The 16,573-nt window shown below is 45.2% G+C and overlaps 1 protein-coding gene across 3 annotated transcripts in view; it reads right to left on the minus strand.

Moving 5' to 3' along the window:
- KCNQ2 (potassium voltage-gated channel subfamily Q member 2) overlaps window positions 1-16,573 on the minus strand; it is a 153,558-nt gene that overhangs the window by 12,830 nt on the left and 124,155 nt on the right. Inside the window, exons 12-15 of one of the 3 annotated variants that reach the window (XM_063147104.1) lie at window positions 15,722-15,945; window positions 13,271-13,382; window positions 12,311-12,442; window positions 7,472-7,558 (exon numbers count right to left, since the gene is read on the minus strand). In XM_063147104.1, the coding sequence (XP_063003174.1) occupies window positions 7,472-7,558; window positions 12,311-12,442; window positions 13,271-13,382; window positions 15,722-15,945 (555 nt within the window). The remainder of the gene's footprint in view (window positions 1-7,471; window positions 7,559-12,310; window positions 12,443-13,270; window positions 13,383-15,721; window positions 15,946-16,573) is intronic. The other 2 variants (XM_063147113.1, XM_063147123.1) reach the window with 2 other exon arrangements.

Below are 16,573 nucleotides of genomic sequence, written 5' to 3' on the forward strand. Positions count from 1 at the left end.
GCGTCTTTATTAATCTTATTCCTGCAATCCTCCCTTCCTTGCTACATATTATTAATCTTTCTCTGTCCTCTGGTTCATTTCCTTCTGCTTTTAAACATGCTACAGTCTCTCCCATTCTCAAGAAACCTACTCTTGATAGGCTATCTCTGTCTAACTACCGACCTGTCTCTTTGTTGCCGTTTGTTTCAAAGATCCTGGAGCGTGCGGTCTACTCTCGCTGTCTTGACTTTCTTTCTAGTAACTCTCCTTTGGATCCATTTCAATCTGGATTCCGTCCTCTGCATTCCACCGAAACAGCCCTTACTAAGATCACCAATGATCTCCTTACTGCCAAGTCTAAAGGCCATTATTCCGTTCTTATTCTCCTTGATCTAACTGCAGCCTTTGACACGGTTGATCATGATCTTCTCTTAGATTCCCTTCATGACCTTGGATTTTGTGGCTCTGTCTATAACTGGTTTGCCTCCTATCTAGCGGGTCGCTCTTTCAGCGTGTTGACTAATGGCAGCTCGTCTTCCTCCTTTCCCCTTTCAGTAGGGGTTCCGCAAGGCTCGGTGCTTGGCCCGTTGTTGTTTTCCTTATACATGTTGCCCTTGGGCAAGCTTATTCAATCTCATGGCCTCCAATATCATCTGTACGCCGATGATACACAACTATATCTGTCATCTCCGGAACTTTCTCCTGATGTTCACGATCGTATCTCGGCATGTCTTTCAGATATCTCAGCTTGGCTGCTTCATCGTCGCTTGAAGCTTAACATGGCAAAGACTGAATTGCTTGTTTTTCCTCCTAAACCTTCTCCTCATCTCTCATTCTCTCTTACTGTCAATGATGTTACGCTTACTCCGGTCAAGGAAGCTCGTAGCCTTGGCTTTATCTTCGACTCCTCGCTCTCCTTTATTCCTCATATTGAGGCAGTAGCTAAATCTTGTCGATTTTTCCTGTATAATATTGCCAGGATTCGATCATTTTTGTCTGTCTCTTCTGCCAAGACGCTTGTTCATGCACTGGTTATTTCACGGTTGGACTACTGCAACCTTCTTCTCTCTGGCCTTCCTTCTTCTCACATCAGTCCGTTGGTTTCTGTTCACCACTCTGCCGCAAAGATCATCTTCTTGGCTCGCCGCTCCGACCATGTTACTCCGCTTCTGAAATCTCTTCATTGGCTTCCAATTCACTTCAGAATCCAATATAAACTTCTCCTGTTAACCTTCAAAGCTTTTCACGGTCTAGCTCCTTCCTATCTCTCCTCTCTCATCTCACACTATTGCCCTGCTCGTGCTCTTCGCTCCTCTGATGCCATGTTTCTCGCCTGCCCAAGGGCCTCTACTTCCCTTGCTCGGCTTCGTCCATTTTCGTCTGCTGCCCCTTACGCCTGGAACGCTCTTCCAGAACATTTGAGAACTACAAGTTCAACCGCAGCTTTTAAAGCTCAGCTAAAAACTTTTCTTTTTCCTAAAGCTTTTAAAACTTGATGTTGTGCAGACTTCTACTGTTACTTTCTACTGTTAGTTTTTCCCTACCCTGTGCCTGCTTACCCTTCCCTGTACCTGTTTGCATTCTCTTCCCCTCCTTATTGTTTTACTATGATTTTATTAGATTGTAAGCCTATGCGGCAGGGTCTTGCTATTTACTGTTTTACTCTGTACAGCACCATGTACATTGATGGTGCTATATAAATAAATAATAATAATAATAATAATAATAAGAGAGAGATCTTTAAGTTTTCTTCTTCGAACAGGAACCTCCTGCCATACCACCTTCAACTGCATAACCAAATCTGCTTTTGAAACTGTCCTCCATTTCAAAATGCATTTGCCATGCGGCAAGGTGAGTGTGTGCTGTTTAACAAGGAGAATTCCAAAGCTTCCTTGGCCTAATGAGAAAACATTCCATAATTCTTTGGATCCTGGACAATGGCAACAATCCAGTGAGATAAATAGTGAGAATCTACTTGACTGTGCATGCAATGTAGTGGTGGTGGTGATTTTCTCTTCAGCAATTGGGAACAAAAACCATCCTTGGAAGCCATTGCATGGCTGTTCAGAGTTTACATGGATGCAGAAGTTTCTCCAGAACGCTGGCAGCTCTTGAGTAGGGACCTCCAGTTTCCTATTTTAAACTAATCAACAAACAGTCTTGTGACATCTTAAAGACTAACAAATCATGTTGTAAGCTGTCATGGAGAAAGCTTATGCCTTAATATGTTTGTTAGTCTTTAAGGTGCCGCAAGACCATTCGTTGTTTTCGCTTGAACAGACTTAACATGACTACCCCTCTGAAAATTAAACAGCAGCCAGTGTGGTGTAGTGGTTAGAGTGTCGGACTGGGAGTTGGGAGATCTGGGTTCTAGTCCCCACTCGGCTGAAGAAGCTCACTGGATAACTTTGGGCCAGTCACAGGCCTTAGCTAGACCTACCTGTTATCCCACGACAGAGGAGGGAAGACCTCATGTGTTTAACGCGAGATCCCTCCTCTGTTTACACGCGACGCGTGACGACCTCAGAAGGAGAGGCATCGCGCCCACCATTTTTTTATTTTTAAAGGACCAGCAGCGCACGAACGCTCATGCGCAAAAGGTAAGTCCTTTTTAAAATTTAACTTATTTTCCCTGCTCCCCCCACCCTACCCCTGATGGGTGCAGCGCTCCTGGCTCCTCGCGAGGAATCGCACGGAGCCGGGTCAACCCGTGGTACCTGGCCACACATTCCGCGGTCTCAGGCTCAGCCCAGGACCACGGAAAACCCGGGGGCAAAGTGGAGGGCGAGATCCCGGGGCAAGGGAGAGATCATCCCTCCCTGATCCCAGGATCCCCTGTGTGTCATGTGGACGCACAGAGACAATCCCAGGGTTCGCACCGGGATAAAGCCCTGTCTAGCTATGGCCGCAGACTTTCTGCCCAACCTACCTCACAGGGTGGTTGTTGTGAGGATAAAATGGAGAGGAGGAGGATTATGTACACCGCCTTGCGTTCCTTGGAGGAAAAAAGGTGGCATATAAATATAATAATAAAATAAAATAAACTAGTTTCATTTACCTACATAACAAAAAGATTAGCCAATACTAGTGTCAGGAATCACTAAGGTCCGATATACACAAATAATGTTGAACAGGCTGTTTCACAAGGACGGATATTCATTAGCAGACTCCTCACTGTTCTGTTTAAATGGGCACTTAGTTGAACTTGACCAAAGAGACAGCATTTAATTACATGTCTTTGCTAACAACACTGGTGGGTATAATAAGACCTGAAATGAACTTATGTCCAATGCATTGCTGTCAGCTTAGGCTGATACACCAACTGCGCCCTTATCTGGACGGAGATAGCCTAGCTACAGTTATCTATGCTCTGATAACCTCTCGTTTGGATTACTGCAATGGGTTATACGTGGGGCTGCCTTTGAAAACGGTCCGGAAGCTTCAACTGGTACAAAACAGGGCAGCACGGTTACTAACAGGGACTGGCCGACGAGACCACATCACGCCAGTCCTTTTCCAGCTTCATTGGCTGCCAGTAAAGGTCCGGGCCCGATTCAAAGTGCTGGTATTAACATTTAAAGCCCTAAACAGCTTGGGGCCGAGCTATCTGAAGGAACGCCTCCTCCCATATATACCTGCCCAGACCCTAAGGTCATCCTCAGGGGTCCTTCTCCGCGAGCCCCTGCCAAAGGAAGTGAGGCAGGTGGCTACCAGGAGCAGGGCCTTTTCTGCTGTGGCACCCCGGCTGTGGAATGAGCTCCCTAAGGAGGTTCGCTTGGCACCTACATTGTATGCTTTTAGACGCCAGGTGAAGACCTTTTTATTCCCCCAGCATTTTAACAGTTTATAAATAAATTTTAACTTAGTGTTTTAAAGTTGTAATTTTGCATTGCTGCTGTTTTTATCTGGTTGAGCTTTCATGCTGTATTTTATATTATGGTTTTATACTGTTGTTTTATACTTTGAATGGTTTAAATTTTTGTGAACCGCCCAGAGAGCCCTGGCTATTGGGCGGTATAGAAATGTAATAAATAAATGTAATATAAATAAATGTAATAAATAAATAAGTAAATAAATGCATTCTTGCATTTCAGCAACCCAATGGAAAAGCTTGATGTCTGGATTGAAGTTCCAGCATAGCTATGGACTCAATGCCACACTTTCAGATTCAAGGGTCACCATTTGTAAAATGGAGGTAATAGGGCCAATTCACACATTGCATGCTTTAGGTGTATAACTAAGAAGTGTTCAGTGTACAGTCGGAAAGGTAAAGTGGGCGGCACCCCCCCTCTGGGAAACCCTCCCTCATGTGGTTCAGGAGGCGGAAAACTTAACATCCTTTGAACGCCACCTGAAAAATACCTTTTCACACAGGCTTTCCCTGGACTGTAACTTATCTGGTTTTATATTGCCCTTTTTAAAAAAAAAAAAAATCTTTTAACGTTTTAAATTTATTTGGAAACTTGTTTTATGTTATGGTTTTAATTGTGCACTGCCCAGAGAGCCTCAGCTAATGGGCAGTATAAAAATGTAATTAATAAACTTTTATGCCTTTTATGCTTTACTCACTGAAACAATCTTGTTGCGTAATGTATTCCTCTATGAACTCAGATGCTGAGTTAACATATCACCCAGTGTAAATGGTACCTGACAGCAAACGTTATGGAGTATGAATTCAGTAAATATGAGACAAGCTGGAAGCAGATATGGATGGATGGATGGATTATATCACTCCTCAGAACTCCCATAACCCTATCTGCAACTTAGGGGATGCTAAAGTACTTTAAACTGGTTTGCTATTACTGGTCAACCATAGGGTGACCATATGGAAAGGAGGACAGGGCTCCTGTATCTTTAACAGTGGTATTGAAAAGGGAATTTCTGCAGGTGTCATTTGTATATATGGAGAACCTGGTGAAATTCCCTCTCCATCACAACAGTTAAAGCTGCCCTCTTTTAAAATGGTTACTCTAATATAGCTCCTGCAGCTTTAACTGTTGTGATGGAGAGGAAATTTCACCAGGTTCTCCATATATACAAATGACACCTGCTGAAATTCCCTTTTCTATGCAACTGTTAAAGATACAGAAGCCCTGTCCTCCTTTTCATATGGTCACCCTAGTCAACCATCTGGCTCTTCCTATGTGTCATCTTGATTACTGTTGTTACATACCACTAGATCAGTTGCTGATGGCTCTTCTGCTGAGGCCTTAGCTAGACCTACCTTTTGTTACGGGACAGAGGAGGGGACATCTCACATTGTGATTAATGCGAGATCTCTCCCCCATTTACACGTAAGGCGTGACGACCTCAGGAAGAGAGGCGTTGCACCCGCCATTTTTAAAATTATTAAAGCAATGGCAGTGCGCAAATGCTCGTGCGCTGAAGGCTAGTGGTTTTTTAAATTCAATTTGGTTTCCCCACTCCCCACACCCTAACCCTGATGGGCACAGCGCTCCTGAAGACCGCTGCACCCAATGCGCGGCTCCTGGCTCTGCGTGAGTATGGAAAAAGTGGGCCCAAGGGGGAGGGTGATATCCCAGGGCAAGGGAGGGATGATCTCTCCCTGATCCTGAGATCCCCTGTGTGTCATGTGGATGCACAAGGACGATCCTGGGGTTTACCCTGGGATATAGCCTAGTCTAGGTAAGGCCTGAGACAGTCAAAGGCCATGGTTGTGAAATGTGGCATGTTCTTAACTTGCATTATGGTGACTGTGGTTCACAAAGCTTTGATGGTATCAGAGAAATTACTGCGCTTAATACTGTGGAAGCCTACTTCTAATCTACACAGTGGCGAGATGTTATTAATTAGTAGCAAGTGAGAACAGCAGCAGGCTTTTTGTAGTATGACGATTTTCAATTTTTCTACGTTCGGGGAAACTTTCCATATTGATTGCCAGAGGAATGCTGGGTTATGTTTTGTAAAGCATACTCGGTTCTTGTAAAATGATAGCACCATTAGAACTCATCATTACCCCCATGTGAAATGCAAGTGCATCCTAGAATCTCACTCAACACTCCACTAGGGCAGCGGTTCTCAACCTGTGGGTCGGGACCCCTTTGGGGGTCGAACGACCCTTTCACAGGGGTCGCCTAAGACCATTGGAAAACACATATTTCCAATAGTCTTAGGAAACTGTATTGACTGTATCGTCTTTTGTATCATCTTTTGTATTAAAGCTATTGTTATGTATTATAGCAAACCATCCCATGACAATGGATTGTGTAGAGAAGAACGAAAATAATTTTATGGTTGGGGGTCACCACAACATGAGGAACTGTATTAAAGGGTCGTGGCATTAGGAAGGTTGAGAACCACTGCACTAGGGTGACCATATGGAAAGGAGGACAGGGCTCCTGTATCTTAAACAGTTGTATTGAAAAGGGAATTTCAGCAGGTCTCATTTGTAAGCATGCAGCACCTGGTGAAATTCCGTCTTCATCACAACAGTTAAAGCTGCAGGACCCCTGCCCTCTTTTGTATCTGGTCACTCTAGCATAGCTCCTGCAGCTTTAACTGTTGTTATGAAGAGGGAATTTCACCAGGTGCTGCGTGCATACAAATGACACTTGCTGAAATTCCCTTTTCTATACAACTGTTAAAGATACAGGAGCCCTGCCCTCCTTTCCATATGCTCACCCTAACTCCGCTACATCTCCAGATTGTATGGGATGACTGGAAGTTGTGGGCAAGCTCTCTTTCAGGAAAGATTGTCTTCCATGAGTAACCTTCTCATAGAAGAACCTATTCTAACCTAATGAACCCAGGAACATCATTCAAAAACCATAATAGGTATGATCCAAAGGTCCATATGAAGAGTGATTTCTCTTTTATGATGGAAAACACAAAAGAGAATGAGGTCTATAGATCTGCACATGGATCTCCACACATACCTTGGAGCTGCTAAAACTCAGCCTCTCTCTGGCCTGGTTCACACAACACGCTAAACCATGCTGCTTAACCACAAAATGGTTAACGGAACCATTTTGTGGTTAAGCAGCATGGCTTAGCGTGTTGTCTGAACCAGGCCTCAGTGTATAAACTTTGGGACTTTGGTTAGTTAAAAGCCTGCTACAAGTATTTCAGCATCACTGCAAACATTTCTGAGCAAAGGTTTGTCCTCTCCATTAGAAGGAAATGGCTCTCACTGTTATAAAAGCTTTATCACGGAGACTGAAATTTCAGCAACACAATGCAATGATTTTACCATTCCAAGCATAAAAGCTGAGAGTGTCTTGAATGGTTCCATCAAAGGAAAATGAATGGTCGGGTAAGTGCCCTCTGGCCATTTCCAAGTTTGCACTGCTGTGAAGGACCACTTTGGTGTCTCTAAAAGTAAAAGTTGAAGCACATCCAGAAGAGCAAGCCATTCGGTGCAATATGCGTCAGCAGCATGTGACAAATGCTGTCATTTAACGTGGCATGAAAAGAGTTTGACAGGAAGCAAATGAAAGATTCAGAAAAAGGAGGCATTTTGGCAAATCCTAACCTAGGCGAGTATTGGGGTGATCCTTTGGTTGAATACTTCTTATGCCGGGGAGTTGAAGGGGGCGGGGGACCCACAATCATATCTATCCTGGCGAAAATAAATGAGAAGAAAAAAGACACCAGCAAAACGCAATAATGAAGCAACATGTTGGGGGGAAAAGTTGGTTGGAAAGTTGCAGACAGAGAGAGAAAACAACTTTAAAAAAATCAATGACAGGGAGAAAGAGAACAGAGTCGAAGATTATATTCTGCTCAGAACAGAAGGCAGTAATCATATAACTTGATCATTTGGGAGCACACCAAATTTTACCAACTGACTGAACGAATGCAGAATTTTTAAGCAATAATGGTATAGCCCTTCTTCTGTTCAAAAGGGTAGCTGCTCTGCAATGAATAAACAACACATGCTACACAAGCTGGAACATTTCTGGGAATATTCCATTGGAAATGTAGACTCCTTACTGACACAATACATGGCACACATTCTCAGCTGGTTTGGGTAACACAAGCTTTGAAGGAGACAAACACACCCATGAATGGAATGGGACAAGAGACAGAAACAAGGTATATTAAACAAAAAACGGGGGGGGGAACACCCCCCAAAAAACCCATGTTATGGTACACTTCACAAAAGCAGCAATAGGTATGAGTGGTGAAGGAGGAATTGCATATGAACACCTCCCAAAATTATGACATTGTTCTCTGACAGCAGAAATTGAAGCCTATTGCAAATAGTATCAAGCTCAAACCACCATTTACATGGAGTTCTGTGTTTCGTTCTACCACATAAAAACTCTAGATTCGGCTTAAGCAAGGTGTGATCTTGAAGGGTCTGAATTCTTTCCCTTCCAGACATTTTTGAGCTCAAAATTGCTCTCCAGGAGCTACTTTTAAAAGCGCACGCATGGTCTTGATAACTTTATCAGACATGTACAATCACCAGGGCGAGGAAAGGGACAAGGGTCCCAGTTCTTTTACCCAAGGCAAAACAACCAGCATGGGGAAAGTGATTTTTGAGCTGCAAAAGTGATAAGCAAGGAAGGCTACCCCTCCTCCGGTCAAGATGGCAACCCGCCTAGGCTGATGGTGGTTTAAAACGAAACAAAAACACAAAACAACCTGTAATACGTTGTTTAAGACACAGCTCAAATTCAATTACTTTTCATGTGGTAACATACCATAGTACACAGCGTCCTGCCAAGTGGCGAAGACAAATTTGCCCTCTCCTGCTTCCCCGTCTTTCTCGTCAGGTGCAGAACTGTGGTAATTTCCCTCACCGTTTGGTGGAACGAATCATACAACCAGCCTGCCAAGTGGCTTAGCTGTTGGTAATTTGATAAACACTTGTTTACATGCATGCAATGCATGAAGCATTCCTCCAGTCTTCGGCGGGCAATTTAGCACCTACAAGAGACTTGAGGATTCGTAGGCATTGCCAGAGTTTTCCATCTTTACTAGGGCTGTGCAGGGACACCACCACCCCGATCCGCCTCGGAGGCCAATCCGGAGCCCCCGAAGCAGCCCTGATCCACCTCGGGGCTGCCTCGGGGGTTGTCGACCTGCTTCGGCACCGAAGCCGAGGCGAGATTCAGACCCTCCGAGGCGACTCTGGAGTTTTCTAGGTTTTTGGGCTGCGCAGCCGGCACACAGAAGACTATCCCCACTTACCTGGAGCCTCCGCCGTCCGCTGCCATGAATGGCAGAGGCACCAGGTAAGCCCCTCTCCCCCCTTCCCTGCTTTGCTGACCGCCACCACCTACTTCCTGTCTTATTTATTGATTGATTTATTGCGTTTCTATACCGCCCCATAGCTGAAGCTCTCTGGGTGGTTTACAAAATTAAGACATTATGCGTCAGCGGCAGTGGAAGCCACCGGACGCAAGGGCGACGGTGGACAGCAGTGGACAGCAGAGGCAGACAAGGAGACTGGTGGGGGGTGGGGCCGCCTCCGAAGCGCCGAAGTGACCCAAAGCTTCGGAGTCAATTGGCTTTGGCTTCGGGTCGCCTTGGAGTTCGCCTGAACCAGTTCAGATCCGGTTAGGGAGGGTCCGAATCACCCCGATCCACTTCCGATTCGGACCCGAGGCGGTGCACAGCCCTAATCTTTACTAACCAGTCTCCTCTTCCCATGGATTCAAGGTCACAGCACGTAGGGCACTAAGCAGAACTGTAAATGGTCCTTAGATCCTAGCAAAAAAAGAGACTGTGCCATGTTCTCCTTGCACTGATGCAACCGAAAGAATGAACTTTTACCTTTCAAATTAGTAGAATCTTATTCTGTCCCACTAGGGTGACCATATGAAAAGGAGGACGGGGCTCCTGTATCTTTAACAGTTGCATAGAAAAGGGAATTTCAGCAGGTGTCGTTTGTATATATGGAGAACCTGGTGAAATTCCCTCTTCATCACAGCAGTGAAAGCTGCAGGAGCTATACTAGAGAGACTAGATTTAAAAGAGGGCAGGGCATCTGCAGCTTTAACTGGTGTGATGAAGAGGGAATTTCACCAGATTCCCCATATATACAAATGACACCTGCTGAAATTTCCTTTTCAATACAACTGTTAAAGATACAGGAGCCCTGTCCTCCTTTTCATAGGGTCACCCTATGTTCCACCCCACCTACACACTATGCATCCAAATACGCGAGCAAAATATGTTGTTTTCTTTCTTTGGTTCAGCTATCTCAGAGCAAGAAAAAAGCAGAGCCTTCGCAGAATCAGGGAACGCTACAAAACGTCAGTTTGGCTGAAAGGAGCCTCCTTCTATAGTTTACCTAGGATGCTACCAATCAAAAGAAACTGTGCAGCTCTTCCACCTTTTCCTCCTCAATGTATTTTTTTTTTTTTGCGTAATGAGAAAAAAGATGGGGAAAGTGGTGGGAAAACATGGGAGTGTTACAAGATGAAGATGTCATCATCTGGACTCCCTATAAAATTTCCATGAACAATGCAGAGTGGTCACATGACAAAAGCCTCATCGGGAAGCACCCCTAGAGATAAGAAGCCTGATATTCAAAAGAAAGTTTATCGAGTTAAGCTTCTCTTCCATCCTACAGTCTCTTCAATGATGACACTCTACTACAATTCTCACCTGTTCGCAAGAAACATTTTGCAAAATCAAAAGTCTGAAAATTAACTTAAGATCAATTCAAGAACAGACTGTTAGAAGACTCCTGGGAGACAGGAGAAGGGATAAAGGCAGGATTCCATAAGATACACTTAACACGAAAAAAATTGGAATGCCTTGCTACAGAAGAGTATTGTTTATCAGAGGAGATACCTCTGCTGACCCAAATCAAAGGTAGCAGTTTTGAAACAGTAGCAAAACAAAAATGCATTTCCTTAAAATTTGCAATTCCAAAAGGCTTTTCTCGGTTTCATTGGGTTGCATTCATTGATAGGCCACAGCTAGACCTAAGGTTTATCCTGGGATCATCCAGGGTTCGCCCCTGCCTGAGCACTGGATCCCCTGTGTGTCATCTAGATGAACAGGTTTGACCCCTGGATGATCCAGGGATAAACCTTAGGTCTAGCTACGGCCTTAGTCTAAGGCCTAATCAACACCAAGCAAGATATTGCACTATGAAAGTGGTATGAAAGTGGTATATAAAAGGCAGGAACCACACTACTACTTTATAGCCACACCAAGCAGGATATTGCACAACTGCCTGGCACCTACACTGTACTCCTTTCGTCGCCAGCTGAAGACCTTTTTATTCTCTCAGTATTTTAACACTTAATTTTAACTTAAATTTAAATTTTACTGTTCTAATTCTGTATTTTAATCTTATATCAATTTCTGCTGCGTGGTTTTTATCCTGGTTGTGCTTTTTATACTGTATTTTGTATTTGTATTTTTAGACTGCTGGTTGTTTTATTATGGTTTTAATTTTTGTGAACCGCCCAGAGAGCTTCGGCTATTGGGCGGTATATAAAAAGGTAATAAATAAATTATAGTGGTACTGAAGTGCACTGACAACAGTTGGGGCCCACTGACACATACCATGTACCGGTTTCATACTGCTTTTATAGAGCTATATCCTGCTTGGTGTGGCTCCTGCCTTTTATATACCACTTTCATAATGACATATCCTGTTTGGTGTAGATTAGGCCTAACTTAAACCCAATTCATTTCAAGGGGTCTACTCTAAATAGGACTATTTCTGGATGCAGCCCATAAGCTTGGATTCAAATTTTCTTAACGGGAAAATAATAATTTTGCAACTGGAGAGAAATACATTTTTAAAATCTCTTTTCTCTCTCCCTTTTGAGGCCTTTTTTGGCTGTCTTTATAAAGAAACTTCCTGACTGTTAGAGCAGTACGACAATGGAATCAGTTACCTAGGGAGGTTGTGGGCTCTCCCACACTAGAGGCCTTCAAGAGGCAGCTGGACAACCATCTGTCAGGGATGCTTTAGGATGGATTCCTGCATTGAGTGGGGGGTTGGACTCGATGGCCTTGTAGGCCCCTTCCAACTCTGCTATTCTATGATTCTATGAAACATTACTCTTGAAATCACCCTAACGCTGACCAGAGTATGCAGCTCTTCTTCCCTGCAGGGTTGCTACCTTGAAACAATGAAGCAGATATGGGGTGGAGAGACTCACTGCCGGTCATACCCACGGACGAAAATGAGATCTAAAGGGCCAGTCGGAGTCGCATGCTCTACAATGCACACCTAGTAGTGACAATCTGGATACGAACAATCATTATTCACAAAACCCAGTGTTTCCTGGAGGTGAGAACTATGTTAGGCGGTGACTGTGAATAAGAGCACCCATGAGTCGTAACATTTGCCCAGTGGGCAGCAGAAGAATGTTGAAAGAGGGGAGACTCTTGCCTGGACTGGAGATTTTTGATCCTGGAAAGCATATCCAGATGTCCTGCTGAGTACTGCTCGATGACGTCCATTACATCGTAGGGACGCAAGCTCTCCTTGAACTTCCGCTTGGAAACCAGAAATCTCATGACACTATGGTAGAAAAGGGGCAGAGAGACAAGCAGAAACTTGCAATAGGGGTGTCCCAACGTCTATCACCTTTTATCTGTGTCCATACCTACTCTCCCAGTATCGTAATTTCTTTTCCACACAAATACTCCCCACCCGCACTGCAGTTGTCAAATTGCTTCGCAGATCTCCGATCTCTGTACCACCTCCGCTGCTGTAAAAGAGGTTGCCAGTGCAGCTCTATACATGCTGCAAATACCATGCACCAATCATGAACCCTTGCATTGCGTACATACAGTATACAGGAAATAACTGATATGCAGCTGTACAACCACTACTTCCACAAAATGTGAAGTTTCCCAATTTACACTTCTCATCCCACTGTGTAAAACGGTCTGCCAGTTCTTATGATAAGAAGCAAACCTTACCAGGTGGAAGGAACCACAAAAGCAGATTAAATCCGGATTTGCCTCATACAATACAAGACAAACTCGATTCTCTAAGACAAACCCAGCTGGATTTTAAAGACAACAGAGAGCCTTTCACAGTCCTGGGAGTAGCAGTGGAGTTCCCAGTGTGATTCAGCACTGCGTGTTCAACATTGACCCTGTTCAGACAACACGCTAAGCATTTTGAGCTAAACGTTATGGCTTAGCATGTCGTGAGAACCATGACTTAGCGTGTCGTGTGAACCATTCCTAACCATGGTGGCTACATAACCATGGTTGAAACACGCTCACTAACCATTTGCTGCAAAAGGGTTAGTGGCCTAACCATGGCTTAGCGTGTCATCTGAACAGGCCCATTATCACAGTCCAACCCCCGTGCCCCATGTACACAGTCCTCCCTTACCATACTGCCCTGATGCTGACTTTAAGGCCTGGTGTCAGATCTTCTGTCACAAATTCGCAGTTGCAACTTTTGTTGTCAGCATCAGCCATATCTTCTCCAGGAAGGCATGCTTCTGAGGAAGGAAGGAAGGAAGGAAGGAAGGAAGGAAGGAAGGAAGGAAGGAAGGAAGGAGCATAATTAGTACACCTCTTATTGCTGCAGAAAGACCAGGAACATAAGATTCCCAGAAGAACCCGGCGACATCCCATGAAACTGATTGGTGGGAGATCCAGGACAAATAAAAGGAAGAACTTCTTCACACAGCACATAGTTAAATTATGGAACTCACTACAAGATGTATGTATTTATTTATTTATTTATTACATTTCTATACCGTCCAATAGCCGGAGCTCTCTGGGCGGTTCACAAAAATTAAAAACATTCAAAGTATAAAAACAACAGTATAAAACCATAGTACAAAATGCAATATAAAAGCTCAACCAGATCAAAACAGCAGCAATGCAAAATTACACATTTAAAACACCAAGTTAAAATTTATTGATAGACTGTTAAAATGCTGGGAGAATAAAAAGGTCTTCACCTGGCGTCTAAAAGCATATAATGTAAGTGCCAAGCGAACCTCCTTAGGGAGCTCATTCCACAGCCGAGGTGCCGTAGCAGAGAAGGCCCTCCTTCTGGTAGCCACCTGCCTCACTTCCTTTGGCAGGGGCTCACGGAGAAGGACCCCCGAGGATGACCTTAGGGTCCGGGCAGGTACATATGGGAGGAGTGACGGCCACCAATCTAGATGGCTTTAAAAGGGGGTTGGATAAGTTCCTGGAGGCAAAGGCTATCAATGGCTACTAGCCCTGATGGTTGGGTGCTATCTCCAGTATCCGAGGCAGTAAGCCTGTGTGCACCAGTTGCTGGGGAACATGGGTAGGGGGTGCTGTTGCACCATGTCCTGCTTTGTTGGTCCCTGGCCGACAGCTGGTAGTCTACTGTGTGAACAGAGTGCTGGACTAGATGGACCCTTGGACTGATCCAGCATCAGGGCACTACTGAAGTTCTTATGTTCTTAAGATGCAAGAAATATAGAAAAGGCAAGTATGTTTGTGCTTGGCTATCCATTTTGCTTCTCTCTCTAAGCTTGGTTAAGACAACATTTACTTAGTTTTTATTAAAATTTATATTCCTCCTCCTGGCTTTAAAAGCTCCACAGGATGACTTACAATAAAATATAAAATCCCGCCATTTAAACAACTACATTTTAAAAGGATGAGAACAGAATAGCAGCATCTTACGAAAAACAGAAGCAGCCTTTAAACTCCCCGATGAAAACACAGTCAGATCTGGTCTGCCTGGCGCCTACACTGTGCTCCTTTCGTCGCCAGCTGAAGACCTTTTTATTCTCTCAGTATTTTAACAACTAATTTTAACTTACATTTAAAGTTTACTGTTTTAATTCTGTATTTTAATCTTATATCAACTTCTGCTGCGCGGTTTTATCCTGGTTGTGCTTTTTATACTGTATTTTGTATTTGTGTTTTCAGATTGTTGGTTGTTTTATTATGTCCTTCACGGTTTTAATTTTTGTGAACCGCCCAGAGAGCTTCGGGCGGTATAGAAATGTAATAAATAAATAAATAAATAAATAAACAAACTAAAGAGCCTTCCCTAGTTCCTTGAAGACCATAACAGTGGGCCTTGCTAGACCTACCATCGAATCCGGCGGTGAGGAGGGGCCAGGCCGTGCTAAAAGTAGCGGGGCTGTTGGCCCCGTCTACACCTGAGGCGTGACGGGGCCGAGGGAAGCCCCGTAGCGTCCTCCATTTCCCCCCCCCCCGCCTTAAAGCGGCCGCGTGCCTGTCCCCCAGCCTGTCTGTCCCCCAGCCTGTGATGCCTGCAGGCCAGGGGACATGACGACAGCAGGAAACGTCGGCTGGGGACATCGTCCTCATCAGCGGCAGCACACAGAGGCTGGGGACATCGGCGGCAAATAGCAGGTGGGGACATGGGGGGGGATCGAAGGCCAGGGGAGGTGGGGGAAATTAGGGGACGGGGGGGCAGGAGCGCTGTGGCCCATCCGCCGCTTTTCCCAGCTACTCACACGTAAGTGCGGTAGCCAGGAAAAGCGGCAGAATGGTCCACATGCCCGCGGTTCCGGCCTCAGCCCGACCTAAGGCCGGGACCGTGGGAAAAACCGGCCCAAAAGTGGATCCAGTTATCCCAGGTCAAGGGACGGTTTAGCCCGGCCTGACCCCGGGATCCCCTGTGCATCATCTGCACGCACAGCAGGGAACCCGGGCCTCACACCGGGCTAAACCTTAGTCTAGCAATGGCCTGGGTGTCTGCTGGCCAACCTTCCGACTTCAGCATTGTCTCGTGATAAGGCCAACAATGGTCAGAGCCTCCAATTGAAGGCGCCTGGGGGAAATCAGAGGCATCCCCTGCCCCCGCAAGCTGCCTCACCTTCTGAATTCTGACGAGACGAGGCTCCCTTGATACGGAAAGCCTGCCGGGCTCGGCTACGGTCTCCAAAGCTCCAGCTCTTGGGAACTTTGCTTGGGCTGTCTTCGATGCTCTGGTCTGCGCTGGGGGATCTTCGGAGGCCCGGAGCCTGAGGAGAACCTTTACCTTTCGTGGCTGCACCTCGGGGGCTGGAGAAGACACGATCTTTCAAGCTGACCTTTTGACTGTGCACAAAGACAAATCGAAACAAGACCAAAAAAAAAAAGAGAGAGAGAGAGAGAGAGAGAGAAAGAGAGAGGAGACAAGCAGGAAGGGGAAGTCACTCCAAAAACACCATGGCGGCTCCCCTTCAGCCATTCAAAAATCAATTGTCTTTCAAAGCAGCAGCGGTAGAAGCAGCGGCAGTGAGATGTGGCTCTTAACACTAAATCGGCTCAAAAAGGCGTTTCAGGGAAGGTTTCCATGGTGATGGATGAAGATGAGGTGGGGGTCGTTAATCGAGGAGAAAAATGAGGAATGAGCATGTAAACAGAAAGTGGTTTTTGGAATGTGAGATATTGTTGAGTGCACATGGAAAGCACTGAGGGGGTCGTTTTGGTGAAAAGCATTGGAACAAGGCAGCTGTACGCAGGGGAATGGGTGTTAGGACCAACTACTCCTGTTCTGGGCCTGGATTCCTGTCCTTAGATGGGGATAGCGAAGAAAGAATCTCCAAGATATACCTGTCATAAACCATTTCTCCAAGATATACCTGTCATAAACCATCCTAGTCTAGAGAACCTGGATCAAGCAACCCAACTAATATGGTGTGGACAGAAGGCTCAAAACCTTCCTGCTTTCTCACCCACTTGT

This window comes from Elgaria multicarinata, chromosome 1, assembly GCF_023053635.1.
Source record: "Elgaria multicarinata webbii isolate HBS135686 ecotype San Diego chromosome 1, rElgMul1.1.pri, whole genome shotgun sequence".
Taxonomy (NCBI): domain Eukaryota; kingdom Metazoa; phylum Chordata; class Lepidosauria; order Squamata; family Anguidae; genus Elgaria; species Elgaria multicarinata.